The sequence below is a fragment of the Limulus polyphemus genome, unplaced genomic scaffold, assembly GCF_000517525.1.
Source record: "Limulus polyphemus unplaced genomic scaffold, Limulus_polyphemus-2.1.2 Scaffold1171, whole genome shotgun sequence".
Classification (NCBI taxonomy): domain Eukaryota; kingdom Metazoa; phylum Arthropoda; class Merostomata; order Xiphosura; family Limulidae; genus Limulus; species Limulus polyphemus.
Window position 1 is genome coordinate 7,801 of NW_013666781.1, and position 17,433 is coordinate 25,233.

The 17,433-nt window shown below is 30.8% G+C and overlaps 1 protein-coding gene across 1 annotated transcript in view; it reads left to right on the forward strand.

The window, feature by feature from the left end:
* The first annotated feature begins 1,109 nt into the window (after nt 1–1,109).
* LOC106462458 (eukaryotic peptide chain release factor subunit 1-like) overlaps nt 1,110–17,433 on the forward strand; it is an 86,606-nt gene continuing 70,282 nt past the window's right edge. The window contains exons 1-2 of the mRNA XM_013922381.2: nt 1,110–1,655; nt 14,627–14,708. Of these exons, the coding sequence (XP_013777835.1) occupies nt 14,629–14,708 (80 nt within the window). The 5' untranslated portion in view covers nt 1,110–1,655; nt 14,627–14,628. The remainder of the gene's footprint in view (nt 1,656–14,626; nt 14,709–17,433) is intronic.

Consider the following 17,433-nt stretch of genomic DNA (forward strand, 5'->3'; position numbering starts at 1 on the left):
GTAACGTAGTAATTTTAACGAATAGAACTACTGATTTAAAAAATCTCACCCGATAATGAATGTTACTCAAATAAAAACATTTATAAGTTTGTTTCTTTTAGCAGTGAAAGTATCCGGTTTCACTCGGATTATTAGGTTGATATATTATAAATGACAAATTGAATGTGTGTATTCTTCGCTCGGGTTATTAGGTTTGATTTGGTTTTGAATTTTGCGAATTTTTGTGAGAGCAGCCAAATAACCCGAAAGAAGCGAAGAAAGAAAGTACAGTGTTGCGTCATCGAGGTCACGTGACTGGTGTGGCGCCACCTATTTTCTAGAACTATCCTGTACCTTGGCGAATGCTCTAGTATTTACTAGATATAGGGTATTCTGGTATATAAAAGAGGGTGACAACATGACAGGGGAATAATGTGTGTGTAGATAGTGAGTAATTGAACTGCAGTCAGAAGTATTATTGACGTTCGTTGATATAGCGTTTGTTTTAGCGCGATTGTTGAAAATAAGTGTATCGTAAAGTTGTATTCGGAAAGAATAAACCAGTTTTATTAAGTAAGGACTTGTGTCGCTAAAGTTTCGTCGGAACGAAGTTACGGAAAGTTAATTAACAAACGGAGACGTAACAATATATTTCGACTAAGTTAATTACACATCTTTCACCTACTAAATTGTTCCTATGACTCAGAGGCATGTCTGAGGTTTTATAAGCCTGAAAATTGGGTTTCCTTACTCACTATGGACAGAGCATAGATAGCCCATTATGTAGGTTCGTGTTTAATAACAATCAAATAAAACAACCAAATTCTTGATTTTTTCGTTTTATTGTTCAACTTACCTTAGCGTTGGCAACGGGAGGATCGCGGAGAAATACCAAACTGTATTTGAATTAGAAACAAACTTATTTTAAGGCGCAAACATAAAAACTGGTTCAGAGTCTGAAAGTATTCAATTTATATTAAGTTGTTGAAATCAGTCAATGGAGCAATAAGTATCTGTTTCAGTCAAACTAATATTTAAGATATATTACAAAATAATGTTTCAAATATTTCAGGGGCACGTTTAATTATATTACTGACGTAAATGTTTTATAGGTGCTGACGTCAAGATTATCCACATGGTAGTAAGTGGGTCCATCTAGGCCACATTCGTTTTCTTTGGTATTGCAGTTGAATGGGATTTGGTATTCATTTCGTAACTGTTCTTATGTGGAGGATTAGCGTTTAGTTTCATTTATCTTCATCTGGACTACTAATATTGACAAGAGAAAGGGTACAATTGAAAACGATTTTAAAACTTTATGATTCATAAATTATCGTGGGATTTGGTGACCACAAAAGCTTTATTTCCCCAAGAGGAGATCGGTAGGCTTAGTCTTGAATCTTTCAACTGGCGTTGTGACAATACCGTACACGCAGTGAAGTAATATAGTATTCTTTTACAACACTACTAGTACTATTACCATTAGTTACTAACACAGTAACAGTACGTTTTAGCATTAACAGATTCTTACTGACAAAGGAAGTGCGGCATCATATCGATATTACCGTGAAATTTGTATTTGTGTAGGCTTACCGTATGGTTCGGTGTTCAGCAACTGCAAAGTAGGTCCTACGACAAGTACGAGTACAACTTCACTACAAAAGTACGAGTAATAGGTTAGTATTTAAGTGAAACACTTAAAAATTTACTTATAATAGCAGCATGGAAAATTTAGCATTTGCTCTTAAATTTGTGAATTATTTGAGTTTAAAGTGAAATACGAGACATGTTTGTATTATTACTATTAGTAAATATATGTAATATTGACAATGAAGAAAGTAAAAAAAATAAAAATATTTTTGGTCATTTAAAAATTAATTATTTTCTTGTAGCTGTTTTTGTGTTTAATTATGATAGGTTAGTGGCCACTAGAATGTTACCTGGTGAACTTTAAACTATGAAAGAGAGTTTTGGACTTAGTTATTTTTTCTGTAGTAATGGAGAGTTAAAGGGACTTTAATTGTGTTCCAAATTGTTAAGAGGTTTGGACAGTCTTCCTTTTGCAGATGTTATTCTTGCCAATTCAGGGATTTTGGTGCTTCTTAAAAATGTTGTAATAAGATTTTTTTTGTAAACTGTAAAACAATGTACAGTACATTTTCTAACAAGTAAGCACAACTCCTTCAACCAACATGAATAAGATTTCGGAAGTGTGTGCTGCCATTATATTAGTTTGATATTTTTAAATGTTTATTATTATAGCTAAGTTTAACCTAAATGCATGAATTCAGACATTTTTCTGAATGTTTAACAACATTTAAGGGATACTAAGAGGACTGATAGGTCATCAAAGCTGTCATATTCACTTAAAAAAAACAAATTCAACAATTTATCAAACTTTCCTTAAATTTACTGTAACCACCATATCTAAAAGTAACCTATTCCAAATGCTTACCATCCTGTTAGAAAAAAAAATTATAAGTGGAAGATGATTCCTGCCCTGCAAAAATTTATATTTGTCTCCATGTCTTACTATTCTCACAATTAAATACAAAATAAAGGTGCATCAGTAACATAAAATCCCTTAATGAGCTTGAAGCCCTCAATCAGATAGCTTCTAACTCTTCTGTTTTCAAGTTTTCCTAACCTGGGATTGTATGATAATCTTTCCATCTTGGTATCATCTTTCTAGCACTCCTTTTAACATTTTCCAGCAATTCAATGTCTTTCTCAAGGTAAGGATCCTAATACTGAACTCCAAATGAGGCTTAGCCAGTGACCTATACAATGAAATAACCTCTTGTATTCAATACCTGTAAGCACAACCAAAAATTCCATTTGGCCCACCATAGCAGCAACACTGATTGAATGTCTTAAAAGACTAATCAACCAATTACAAAGATCTTTTTCTACTTCCATCACATGTTTAAGGTTATTCCCATCAAAATAATTTTGATAGTTTAAATTATAATCTACAAAAAGTATACTTTTACGTATAACTATTCATGATGCATGATTATCATGGTTTGTAGAACTTGAAACTGTGTGTGTGACTGAATGAAGGCGGATTGCATGAAACTACATATATATTTATTCAAATCCCAAAAGAAATGGTTACTAATAATTTTGTAACTGAACAAAGAGAGGTGAACTATAATAGAAATGAGTACCATACTTTTTCTGAGTAGGAAGTAATAAGATTAATGTAATCTTAATTTCTGAATAAAATTATAGCTTCTTTTTTTTTTTTTAATTTTAGGAGTATGTTCTAACCTCAAACAATTGGTGTGTCAAAATCTAGCTTAAAACAGGTTTGCAAAGGGCTTTGAAAATCTTGAAAGTTATGAATTTTTAAGAAGCAAGGTCTTAAAGGTATTTTAAGTTTTACTTTTTTTTATAAGGCTCTTGAAAGTGTTTTAATTTTGTTTTGTAAATTTGTATTACCTTAAATTTTACCCATTTTGGAAAAAAATGTTAAAATTATTAAAATCCCTATTTAATTCTTGTTATATAGTTCTTGGTGTGCAATGACACTTTGTGTATAGGCATTTGTTTAAGCTACAGTGTTTGTTATTAAACATGTAGCATACATGGATGACCTCTGGCAGGTTCAGAGTGAAGTACACAAACCAGATGATGAGTAGTAGGAATAAAATTGAGAATTGTATTGTGCTACTACTTTAATTTGATTTTTCACAAAAACTTTATTTAATCTGGTTGGTAAAATGCCAGGAAAATGTGTATTTAATGATAAGTCTCTAGAAATGGAAAAGTATAAGTCTTGGTTTAAAAAAAAAATAATATATATATATATATATAAAATGTGAAAAAACCGAAGTGAAGTTAGTTCTCTGTATTCCTAACAAAAAACAACAACTTATCTGTGATGGGTGAATCTGCATTGTCAAGCCACACTAAAGATAAGTTTAAATAATAGTTATTATAGTAAAATAACGCTTTGTTCTAATTTTCAGATAGTCTATCTCTTTGTAAGATTTGTTTTGGAGCCTTTGGCTCAAAACAACTCAAAACATTGGTTCCACTATTAATAGCAAATCTGCACTTGATGGTGGAAAAGTTTTTGTTTTACAGAAGCTTATCTACCTCAAAAGGAAACCACCACCTGCTGTTTTTATAATTTGCTATTAGTGACTCAAAGTTTAGACTTGATCTGGGCTATCGTCAGTAAGGCCAGGCATAAAAATATTTGTTTGCTGTAACCTGATTGACTGTCTGAAATTGGGGCAGACTGGGAAAATTTGTTCGAAATTATGACCTTGGGAAATTTTTATTTTTACCAGCTTCTGCTGATATGCTGACCCATCTAACAGAATTCCTGAATTTAAAATTTGTATTGCTGTATTATGATTAGAGTATTTTTTCTCTGAAATTAAAGTGGTCCATGAATGTGGAAGGGCATCACCTGATTACCAATCGACAGCTCAGTGCCGGTTGGCTGATGCCTTGAGGTTTGACAACATGACTTGTTTCATCCCCAAGATCCTTCATGCTAACTAATAAATACACTACTTAGCAGGGGAGAATTTAGTATTGACAAGCATACATCAACAATATGGTGAACACAAGTCTGTTCAGTGTACGTGTCTCTAAAAAATGTTCTTGCAGATTAAGAATTAGAATCAAAAACAAATTAATTCCTATAGGAAACAAATCCACGTGGAGGGAAGTGCTTGTAGATTTACTGGAAGAACAAACATTGTTTGCAACAATCAGTATAACTTTGTAAGTCAAGGTTGATATTGACCAGCAAGTATGTGTTGCAAAAGAATTTGAAACTTCTATAATTCTTTTCGTACGATAAATGTTGATAATAATTGTATTCATGGTTTAATGCATTATGTTTTAGGTGATTATGAAACTAGTGGTATTTCCGAAATTTCATTTGCCAAGCAATTTGAAAAAAAAATTACCTACCTACATTTTAAATCAGTGTAGGGTTACAGCAGACAAAAATATTTTAAAGCCTGGCCTAACCAGGTACAAACAAGCTATCTTCTAGTGGAAAAGTACTATATCCACAGAAAATAATTCCGATTAAAAGAAAATAGATGTTTACCATTAGGAAAATATGGGTAGGTTATTTGCAAATATACAAGTTATATATTTCACTGTCTAGAAATAAAATTAGTTGTTTTATGGTTTGTGTTTATGATTTGTAACCATTTTTTTGAGTTTATCAAGGCAACTATATTTATGGACTCAATAAACATAATATCTAATAGTAATGTTGCAGAGAATTACTGACAATTTTTGAAAAACAGAATGATGCAGGAAGTGCATCTTATGTGGGTTTGACATTTTTGTTCATATCTCAGTAGAGCAAGAAGATTGGAGGTTTAAAATTTATATTCTGACTTGTCAATATCTATAGTATGAATTCAGTTAGACACTCAGAAAATCATATAAAAGTAGAAAGAAAATTTAAAATGGGCAATTCAGAGCAGAATGATGACACAGAAATGTCAAGGTTAAGAATTTGTTCAAATATTTCCTTTTGAAAAGAAAAAGTTAGGTAAAATATAAAAATTTTATTTATATACTATGTTTTGTTGTTAACTTTATTAACATACATTGATAATAAAGTAGTTTAAATAAATTTTGAATACAAGTCTATAGTTTTGAACAAATTAGAAACTCAGTTTACTGATATTGACAAACTAGAATATAAAGGTCTTATCTTTTCTATTTGCTAAGATATCACTCATGTACTGAATCAAACATAGTGGCCACCTGCCCACCTCTTTTCATTTTTGGAAATGGTACCTTATATACACTTACTTCTATATATGACGTATATATATTCTTTCCACACTGATTTCTCCAAGCCCGTTCTAGTGGTTTTCTCAGCCATTTTGACATGTTATTGTGTTAATTTTGTTCTTTTCACACAAGATTTCAAAAGATAAGGTAAGTCTTTAGTGAGCTCGAAAGTTCATATTTTTTTAGACCTAAATACAGCTTAGTTACTAAGCTTGATAAATTATAGGGGGATTGCTATAGTAATTTATGATATTTTGGTTATTTAAAATGTATATATAACACCTAAAAAAAATTTTGTTTTCACATCTCTACGTGAGAAATTTCATAAGGCTTAGAAACCTACAACAAGCGGCAAACAAGTACACAGGTATACTAGAAGAGATAATTGTTTGCTTTACTTCTTTATTTACTGTTCTATGTTTTAAGAAAAATAAAGTTAACAGTAATAATGTATATACATATGTAATTTATAATAATTGAAATGTAAGAATTTTACAAAATACTAGTCTACAAAAACACAGCCAAGACTGGTCACTTTGTAAAGACTAAAGGTCAGTTATATATTATTGGATATGGTAACACAAGTGCACGTGTGCCACATCATTGTAACTTTTGTATTGTTAGCCAGGCCCAGCTGGAAGGTCAATATAATAAAAATTATAAATATGTATCAGTGTATAATGTTATGAGATTTAAGCTAGTAAGACTAAACATTTGTGTTTTCGTGTTATAATTTGTAGTCATTCTAGAAGGAAAAAAGCATTTATATTTTATTCCTAATTTTTTTGATTGAGGTTATGAAGTCAGTCAAATTGAAACAACATGTACTGAAATACAGTAGTAAAAATAACAAATAAGATATAAAGCTTTTTCTCAAAAATTTTTATAGTTATCTGGATCTTATAAAGATTTTGTATGTGAAATTTGAAAATGTTCTAATGCATTAAAGTATTTTTAATTATTAAATCAATATTGTTTTGCATGTTGGATAGTCAACATTCTGAAAGAAAAAGGTTCACGAAAAATCTTTAATTAAAAAATCTTAATACTTAATTTAAAAACCAGATATTTTGTGTACGAAAATCTTGTAATGTTTACCAATAACCGTGAAAAATTTTGTAAAGATGTGCATACATTATCAAAAATCATAGTATAATTACTCTCATGAATACTTTCATGGTTACGAGATGGGTAGATTCCACCCAGCCCATAATGGAAGGATTAAAAATAGCTTCTAAGAATTTCTTTACAAAAGTAACATACAATAGAGATTGTCCTATACACCAAACCTCAAAGAAATACACTTAATTTGCTCAAAAAATCCAGGGTTATCTTATACATGGGATCATTTTATACACAAGCAAATACACTGCCCATTCACTTGCTGGTTTGTGGTCATTAAGACTTACCATGTAAGTGACATCACACTTCTGTACCATAGTAAATTAATGTTCCCAAGGATTACACAGATGCAGTGTATACTTTTTTTACCTTTGATACTGTGCAGTATCTTATACCATTCATTATATATGATGATTATAATTATTAACCTTTATTTAATGATGTAAAAACTGATGTGTTGCTCTGTAGTTTGAGGTGTATGTTGCAGATAATTATGAAATCAGAATTTGTGAAATTGTATCGTAATATATAAAGAATAAATAAATATTGAAATAATTGATTTTATTTATGACTTTAACATAACTAATTTTACGACCCTAAAAGTCACCTGTGGTTTTAAAAAAATGGCCCCTTTTTTTATTTTATTTTTTTTTTTTTTTTTTGCCTGAAGCACTGATCAATATTTACTAATTATAAATGGACTGTTTTGGATGACAAAATTGGAGATTTTTCAATTTTGTCACACAAATAGTGTTTGCCTTTTTTTTGGTCATGTCAGCTGTATTCTCTGTAAACAAGATTAATGCTTAAATATAACTATTGTTTAAAAAGAAAATACATCTTATGAGAGAATATTTAAAAAGTACTTTCTCTGAACACTTAAACCATTAAATTAGTAAGAATGTGTAACTAAGGTTTTAGTACTTAAGAAGTGTATGCCGGATTAATATTTAAGCCCTAACTAAATATTGTATGCACATACAGTTTCTGATTGCTTGCAAGAAAAGAAATAAGCTAAATAAATACAACTTAATTTTCTTTAAAGGCAACAAGCTTCAGGACTACATTAATAGCATGTGAAAGCAGGGTCAAGAATCGGTGATATCTTGGTGCCATCAACATTAACTGTCAGTACCACATCAAGTGTGACTTTCATGTCTTCTACAAGTTCAGCTGTTACACCTCAACCTACATCAACTTAATTAGCAAGCGTTATGCAGTCTTTTGTCAATTCCAATCCAGCTTTGACTGCAGAAATTTACTGGGCAACCAAAGTAGTCACTGTTCATACAAGTCAGCAGAATTATTGAATTTAATGATAGTGGAATAGCTAAACAACTATCTTGTGGAGAAAGAAAAAGTGGCATACCTTGCAACATTTGGATATCAACTTAATTCTTGTTTCTGCTAAAAAAAAAAAACTAAACAAAAGTCAGGATATATTTTGCTGTTTGAGAGTTTGAACAGTAAGGTGCAAAGTAGTTGTCTAGATGTGTACATCAGTTTCTGGAATGAGAACTGGCCAGTCAATACCTGATTTTCTACATTGTGGGTCATCATACATCTGACTAAGTTTATGAGAAATTTGAAACAGTGTGTGGGGACTTAGGTTTCAGTAATTTTGTGCATTTCTCCATGGGTGGAATAATATTATTAGAAACTGCACTCCATGTTGAAAGCAAACAAGTAAGAACATGCTTATATGTATAGCACAATTCATTCTGAGCTGTATGTGCAGCAATGTATTGAGAAGTTAACCATGCTCTTTCAAGTCTGTGATAACTCTTTTAAAGTTCCACCAGCTTGCCATGAATATTCCATAACTGTGGCAGGTTGCATAACTTTTCCCCTTGATTTCTGCAGAAACAGATGGCTTGAAAATGTTGAGGTTGCTGAGAGAATCGAATCCTTCGGATGATGGCTTATGTTGAACAGTATGTCAGTTCAGCAGAATCTGGATAAGTTACAGAGGAAAACAACAAATCATTTAGCCATGTCTAGACAGTTATTAAAAATGTTTATATCAAAACCAAGCTAAACTTTTTTTGATGATTGCTAGAAAAGTCACACCATTATTGAAACTATCAGGCAAGCCAGTACTACCATTTCTCTCTAGTGACATATTGATTAAGGGACTGATGGAAAAGTTAATCATACATGAAGTAATGAAAAATGCCCTATCTGCATTTAAGCTTCTACAAATTGACATCCAGCATGCAGCAAACCACATGTATCCAAAACAAAAGAATTTTGATGGAACTCAAAGGAAAGTAGCCACATCTGACAAACAGATTTTGGAATTCAGGTGGAACTGTATATTATTTCTGCTGAAAATGGTCTCTGAAGTGCTAGAGAAATTCCCATTGCAGTAAGCTTTGGTGAGAAACTTGAATTTCCTTGCTCCTAGGGTCTTCATCTTGAACAAAAAAGCATGCAATAGAAACTGACTTGTGTTTTGTGGGCATTGGCTGAGGAATGCCACATCCCAGAAAGCAGTTGTGATGACATTCTGAAGGAATTTAGTAATTTTATGATGTTTCACTTTCTGGAGATTTATCTTCCTTTTGTAGCTCCAGACCCAAGGTTGATAAATTGGACTGATTTTTCCATGACTGGTTGGCTAACAAAGCTGAATTCAGACATTTCTGGGGAACTGAAGATTGTGCTTATTCTGCCACATGGACAAGCAACAGTAGAGTGTGGGTTTTCAATGAACAAAGAAGTGATGATGGAAAACTTTGTTGAGCAGTCTTTGATAGCACAGTGTATCATTAATGGTCATGTTTGTAGTGTGGGAGGTGTGTTTAACATCATTTACTTCAAAGAGCTGTGCCTTTCAGCAGCAAGTGCTAGACAGAAGTACCAAACATACCTGGAGGATTATTGAAGAGAAAAGGAGGCTCAGAAGAAAAGTCTCCAAAAAAGATCCTAGATGAAGGAGATTGTCCACGTCATGGAAGAAGAGAAATGAATAGAGTAAGATGTCCAATTATTAAAATCACTTGAGAAAAGTGCAGAAAATACTGAAGCAACTGGAAAACTGAGTTTCATTTCAAAATGAAATGGTTTGAGAACTGCGAACCAAATGCAGGAAAACCTTAAACCTGTAGAGGTAGAGCTCAAGGAAAAATAGAAGGAGTCAATGTAGTTGTTGAAATAGCTTGGTGTAATATCTAATTTAAAATAAACCTTTACATGAAAGGTGAGATCAATTTTGATTTTTGGTAATACAAAAACCTTGTTTTTAGAGTTGGTTATCAGATTTCACTAACTGAAACTATCATACTCCTTAAATAGGGCCTTGAAATATCTTAGTGGTCCTTGATTGTCCTTGAAATTTGCATGTGAAAAACTGTATGAACCCTACAATAACAGTGATGGCATACTTTTGTGCTACTCTTTTTTTCATAACTGATCAGCTTTCCTTCAGCACTTCAAGATCTTCCCATTCCATTGAGTACACAGCTATTACTCAGTATACAACAAAGCTGTAATTTTTGGAAATTTCTTTCCTCATGTTGTGGTCATGCTGATATAGAGACCAGTTTTATGATAATTGTATAGTTCTCTTCAATGAACTGAAACAAATTTCACTGTAAAAATCCAGCTTCAAATTGTGTTCATTTTGAACCCGGAGATGTGAAATTTACACTAAATTACTGTGATGAAACTGACAATAAATTATTGACTAAACTTTTAGCATATAAAAGAATTTAAAGATAGAATAAAAACACAACTTTCTTTTTATGTTTTACTGTAATTTTGTTACAATCATTACAGTGTTGACTTTTTTTTGTGCCTGATATAATGTCAAGCAATTTCTTAACTTTGTCATTACATTTGCATTTATGTGTAATTAAATGCCATGCTATTACAAAGTTCTAGAATATTGAAATTTTTCCTGTGTTATGCATCCCTGAAATATAATATTTTCATTCTGTTGGCATATCCCTACAGCTTATCAGGACTTTTTGGAGGAAAATAAAAGGATGAAATCCATGGACTTTAAGGATTTTAAGTCACAATTTGACATTTTAATCCAATACTTCATTTTGAATTTATACATGTGATCATATCTGATATGAACAAAAACTTAATCATTGTAGGTAAATCAAGAACATCAAAAGATTACATAGCTTGATGTTTTCATTATAAATACCATTTTTTTAAATGCCTGTGTTTGCCTTTTAGGAATTAAACCAAATACCTTAAAATTGAAAAACTGCATTTTTAGGGGCAAAAAATGGTTAAAATTAATTTTCAGTATGAGGGTTCCCCTCACCCAGGACTTACTGTTAAACTTGAAAAGCTTTCACTTTTAAAGAGTTACATCTGCTATGAGTTAGCTATTTCAATAATGTCTTGGAAGCATAATGTAAGGATAACAAAGAAACCATTTGGATTCTCACTGAATGTTAAAGAAATAATTTAAACCTCATCCTTAGTTTTTCAGGAAATCAGTTCTTCTCTTATAAAGTGCCAGCATTTTTTACTGCTGTGTTGAATATTACTATTTTCACCATTAAATAAAAAAGATGTGGTAATGTTGCTATTAATTCCATTAATACTTTACTAGATCCTCTGTAACTTGTTGCATGTGTTCAGCAAATTAAATAAAAAAAATTACAATCAATATAATATTTTCATTCTGTTGGCATATCCCTACAGCTTGTCAGGAGTTTTGAATTTATACATGTGATCATATCTGATGTGAACAAAAACTTAATCATTGTTTCTTACAAGAAAATATATGAGTATAATTCATGACCCTGTATTGTTACATCTGCACTTTAGAAATGTAGTGCTATTCTGCATGAATGCAACCTCTGATAATTAGACATCTTCGTACTTGAATGCAAGACAGAGGTTTTATTTGGGAAATTTCATAAAATAATAAATTTTTAAACAACTTTTGTGTGGTTGAGGCTCTACGTGATTGTCATGTATGTATTGAAATGAAATCTATGTAACTGTTGTTCAAGTAATCTATATTTATGACTAACTTATATGCTGATGTGTGATATGCAATTATTAATGAATTGGGATTATAAGTTAAAGGGTGATGTGAGACAGGTTTGAGAGATTTTAAAAAATAAATTGCTTTTTATTCAAGATTGGTATGTTCCTAAAAAGACAAAGGGTAAGAGTCAAGATCAAACCTACTTAGATTACTAAAGACAAAGAGAAATGGGGATAAATTCCACAAATTAAAGTAGTTTAAACTGACAGATAGGTTGGTAGATTTACAGAAATATAGGAAAGCTAGGGATTTGATAGAAAAAAAAAAGAAATTAGGAAATACAAAAGGTCTTATGAGAAACAGCTGACTAAATGTTTAAATTGATAGTGGGCATTTCTTTTAAGTATGTTAAAGTAAGCAAAATGGGGATTGACCCCTTAAAGGAGGCTGATGGCAAGTTTTTTTTGTTGAAACTATGAAATGGCTGAGCTTTTAAATGTTATCTTCTATTTTTACAAGAAAATATATTAGTATAATTCATGACCCTGGGCATTCTATGGGAAATATTGGAATTTACTTGAATCATGTATGTGTCAATTTCTTGGAAAGATTAAAAATAAAGTACCAGGGCTAAACAATATTTTCCCCAGGGCTGTAAAGGAGGTCAAAGATAAGACATGCATGCCTCTCTCTCTCACTCATTTTTGGTAGGTTAATAGACAATATTACTCTTATCTTTAAAGGAAGAGATAAGAGTTGCTTTGGAAATTGAGCCAGTTAGTATTACTTTTGTAATAGTAAAAAATCTATAGTCTGATAAAAGCTTTGCAAAATTGTCTAGTGAAATATGATAAGAGAAACCTTGCCTTACTAATCTGTTATATTTTTTTAGGATGTGTTATGTGAAAGATGAAATGTTGTGGGCTTGGTGTACTTAGATTTTCAAAAAGCTTTTGATAAGGTGCCATACAATACATAGCTATGAAAGTCATGTTGATTGAGGTTGAGAACATACTAGCAAATTGTATTGTTAGATGAGAAAAAGCAAAAAGTTGTTAATAACAGTCCAAACTGGACATCTTATATTAGTGATGTCAACAGGGGCATAATTAGTAGGTTAATAAAGTCTGCTGATGACATTAAACTCTTGGTTATTTCTAGCTGTGTTGAGGTATTGCAGAATGACCTGGATCGTGTGGTTAGTTGGACAATGACATTTAATTATAGTAACATAGAGCAAGAATGCATTAAGCTATAGTTTGGATCACACATTTAATATAGTAGAACTGAAGAAAATTATCTTAGTATAGTAGTAGTTATTTCTCTACACAAATCACTGGTAGGCCTCACTTGGAATATTATGTACAATTGTGGCCTACTTTTGTAAAAAGGATTTTCACTTATTTGAAAGGATTCACATGTTGTACGTTTGTTGTTATGTTAAACTTTCATTAAAGTTTTTTCATTACCCATTCAAGCCATCTCCAAGCATTATCAGTGAAACTGTTTTGTTGATAGAAAAACAGTATAATTCTGTAAACAAAGAATTGAGATGTTACATCAGCCTGCTGACAGTCCTCACGGACTGTTTGGCTAGAGCTGTTTACAGCTCTTGTGCATTTTTCAAATGTGAAGAACTGCAGTAGTAATGTATACTATAAAGCACTAAACTTACCACCTCTGATATTTATCGTTTACAATCTAATTAGACTACTATGTAGAAAGGTTTATTTTAGTCTATTCAAACCCAGTTTTAGCATCCTGAATTGTATCACTTATTTTAGCTCTTGTATGCCTGAATAAACTGTTTAAGCCTTTCATATCATTTATTATGTTTTAACCAGGTATCATTTTGGTAGTCTTCTGCATCCATACTGTCAATTTTGTGTCCTTATAATATGAAGTCTGAAACTCATTGTAATAACCAAAGATGCTCAACTAAAATTTTTACAATGTAAGCAATGGTGTTTTTTTTTTGTAGCTGCTGCCCTGTAAAGCTGGGTGATTAGCTTGATTTATTGATATAATCAATAACCTATGTGTATTGAATTGTGTCATGTAAAATAATTGATTAATTGAAATTATGATTAAATTGATTGCTGTAAAAATAATCAGCTGTTTTTGATTACTCTATCCAGTAATAAGAATTGTTTAAATTCATTAATGTCATGGAAATAATCAACTATTCAAAATTGGTGTTTGTGATGATTATTGTTTTTGATTATTCTAAGTAGCCAGTAATTGAAATACTGCCATTATGATTTTCATTGTTATTTTTCAATAATTCTAGTTTTTTTAACTTGATTAGTGCTGTGACTCATGAAGACAAATCAGCTAATCGAAAAATAAGGGTTCCAGTTATTATAATTTTGATTATCTCAACTATTTAAGTAATCAAAATATTGTCATTGTTTGCTTTTAAGTACAAAGCTACACAATGTGCTATCTGTGCTCTGCATGCCATGGGTATTTACACTTAATTTTTAGTGTTTAATTTTTTTTTTTTTTTGCCATCTCATGACACTAATCAAATAGTTGAATTTAATCAGGTAATGAGCACAATAATTAATAGATTAGCATGTTCCAGTAATTGCCCATCTTTAATGCACTGCAGTAATGTCTCCAATACTACTTGTAATGCATTGTTTTACTATTAATATTTTATTTTTCTTGTATTACAAAATATTTTTAACAGTTTGATTTGTGATTGTAAAATTTAGCTTGTGGAGTGAAACTTTGAACTTGTGATATTGTAAGATCTTCTGATTTTTGTACAATAATCAGAAATGGAAGAATCAAGTGCAGACAGAAATGTAGAAGTATGGAAAGTTAAGAAATTGATTAAAAGTTTGGAAGCGGCAAGAGGGTGAGTTTTTATTTCACCAATACCTTTTTCTTTTCCTACTCCTACTCATAATTTATTTTGTTGACAGTTTTGAAAAATTTAGAAATGGTACTCAGCAAAATGCTGGATGGTATATATATATATATATATATATATAGTTGGAATTTATCTGTAAGTAATTGTTTTCTAAACATTGTTCCTGAGAGTGGGAAAGCTGTTGTTTTGTTTTTTTTTCCAATTTGGTTCTGTTATAAACTCCTAACCTTTAACTTCTTTTTGTCACATTATAAAATTTCTTTTTACACTTGTTTGTGGGTGGGTGTCATGGTAAAGTTGTATTTGAGATTTTTGTCCGATTGTTTCATTATAGTGGAAAATGCCAAAAAGTAATTGGATTTGAAGTAATAGCATGGAACAATGTTTAAGAAAAAATGGTGAACTCTGATTTTAATATCTTTTCTTAAAGTCAGTTTTTTCTAGAATAATTCTGGAATAATGTCTTCTAGATGTTATCCACATTAGATACCTTTTAACTGCTGCTTATTAGAGACAATTTAGGCCCATATTGTTTTAGTATCTGCTTGAGAACAGTAGTTGTGATAACAGTGTTTTTGTATGATAAATGTGTACTTATTTTACTCTTTATATACTAAAGTAATATAAAATAAATTTCTTCCTATCCCTTCTCTCTCTATGTAAATAAAAACAATTATGGAATGTAGGAAGGTAAAGCTTAGGAAATGTTTTTCTTTATTTTCCAAAGAGTGATGATGCACAAGTTTAAAGGTGTTTATTTAAAGTAGTCTTTTATTGTAAAACAAATTTGTTTTTCCCTGAGGGAAATCATTATCAAACAACCATATTCTTTGATTTGCACACTTCTCTGCAGCCCTGGATGAATATAACTGGTAATTCAAATTAAGATTTTCAAAATTTGCTAAGATCAATTTCTTGTGTCAGTTTAATGGGTAGGAGTATAAAACTTAAAATCAGTTGGAAATTGTAACAGTTGTAAGAAGATGCAAATGATCAGTGAATTTAAAATAATGTACTGTATTTATTAATATGTTATGTAAACAATATATATACTCTAATCTTACTGAGAAGTTGCGTGTTGCATAAGTGATCCCAACCATTGTAAAGTATTGTTAGGCATAGTTTAAAAACATTTAGTGTAGCACAACAGTGTTCTCATTTTTGTAGGTAAAAGGTTAAAAGCTTGTTGGTTCTGCAGAAAAAAAAATGTTTTGCCAAAATCATTGGTGTGCTTAATCCATTTAATTTTATGATCCAGCTGCAACAGTATTTAGATTTTTGAACAACCATTATGCATTGATCAAAAAATGTTCCATGCATATTTTTAGTTATGAGTAAATAAGGTGTTTAGTTTTTTTGAAACAATTACATTATAGAGTTATTAAGAGTGGTGTGAGGGTATTGTATTTGGGCCCATATGTATCTGTGTGTGTATGTATGTCTGCTCGTGTATCTCAAAAAATGATGATAAACATATTTACATGAAATTTTTACAGGAGATAGGGTGTCATCATAGGATAGTCTAACCCAAATCTGATCCAGGTTCTGGATCACTTTAAAACATTTTTATGATGGAGATATAGGGCATTTTCTCAGTTTGTTGATGATAACTGTGTAAAAAGTGATCAGATTAGGACCAGATTTCAGGTGCAAATTGAAACCAAAAATAAAAAAGTTTGTGGTAGGGCGAGGGTGTTCAATCTCTGATTGCTCTTGTTATTGAGTTAAAAAAATGTAATCTAAAAAGTGAAATTCAATTACTGCAACAAAAATACGTGGCCAAAGTGTCCAATGATTTCCAAAAACATACTACCTTAATTTATAAGCAGATAATCTTTTTGATTTTGTATTCATATTTCATACTGAAATAGTAATCTTTTAAAAACATTTAACTTATAACATATAGAAGTAGACTACTTAACATTAACCCGATGACCACTGGCTACTAACTTTCTGAGTAGCCAATGCAATCGTGCTATATTTCATTCCAACAGTAAAACTAGTGTATGAAATTATTTGAAACATCATAAAAACTTTCATAAATGCACATAGTTTAAGAAACAAAGCCTGTTACTTTTGATAAATTTAATTTTTTTGCAATATGATCTTTAATATCTTGGAAAATTACATTATGAAATAGTATTTATAAGAAATGATTACGATATTTTATTTGTTCCAGATTTGAACTTGTTACTTTTTATGTTTTAGTACATTATTCTAAAAACTTTTTATTGTCCATAAGATGCAAATTTTGTCTATTTTTAATTTTTTTAATTATCATGTACTCTTCTTATGGTTTCAAGTAATATACAAGACCTGAAAATAATATTTCTAAGTAAACCTAAACAATAAATGAGTATTTTTAACTAAGATTTCATGTTTATATATGTACATAAAAAAAACATTTTACTTTTGTTCCATAAATGTATTTTTTATTCCAAGTTTGTTTCATTACAGCCATACTTTTCTTTATTGTGCCGAATAAATTGTGAGGTTAGCAGCGTGAACTTTGAAACATTTGCCATAAATTATTATGCCTGTTAGTGGTCACTCTCGTTTAGTCTATTACTGTAGATAGGATAGTAAGAAAGCTTTTTGGTACTTGAATATCATTTCTTCGAACATTCAAACAAGTTTATTTCAACATGTCCTTGTATGTTGTTTCACTACACAAACAAAAGTAATTGCCACTACTAGCGAATGTATGTAA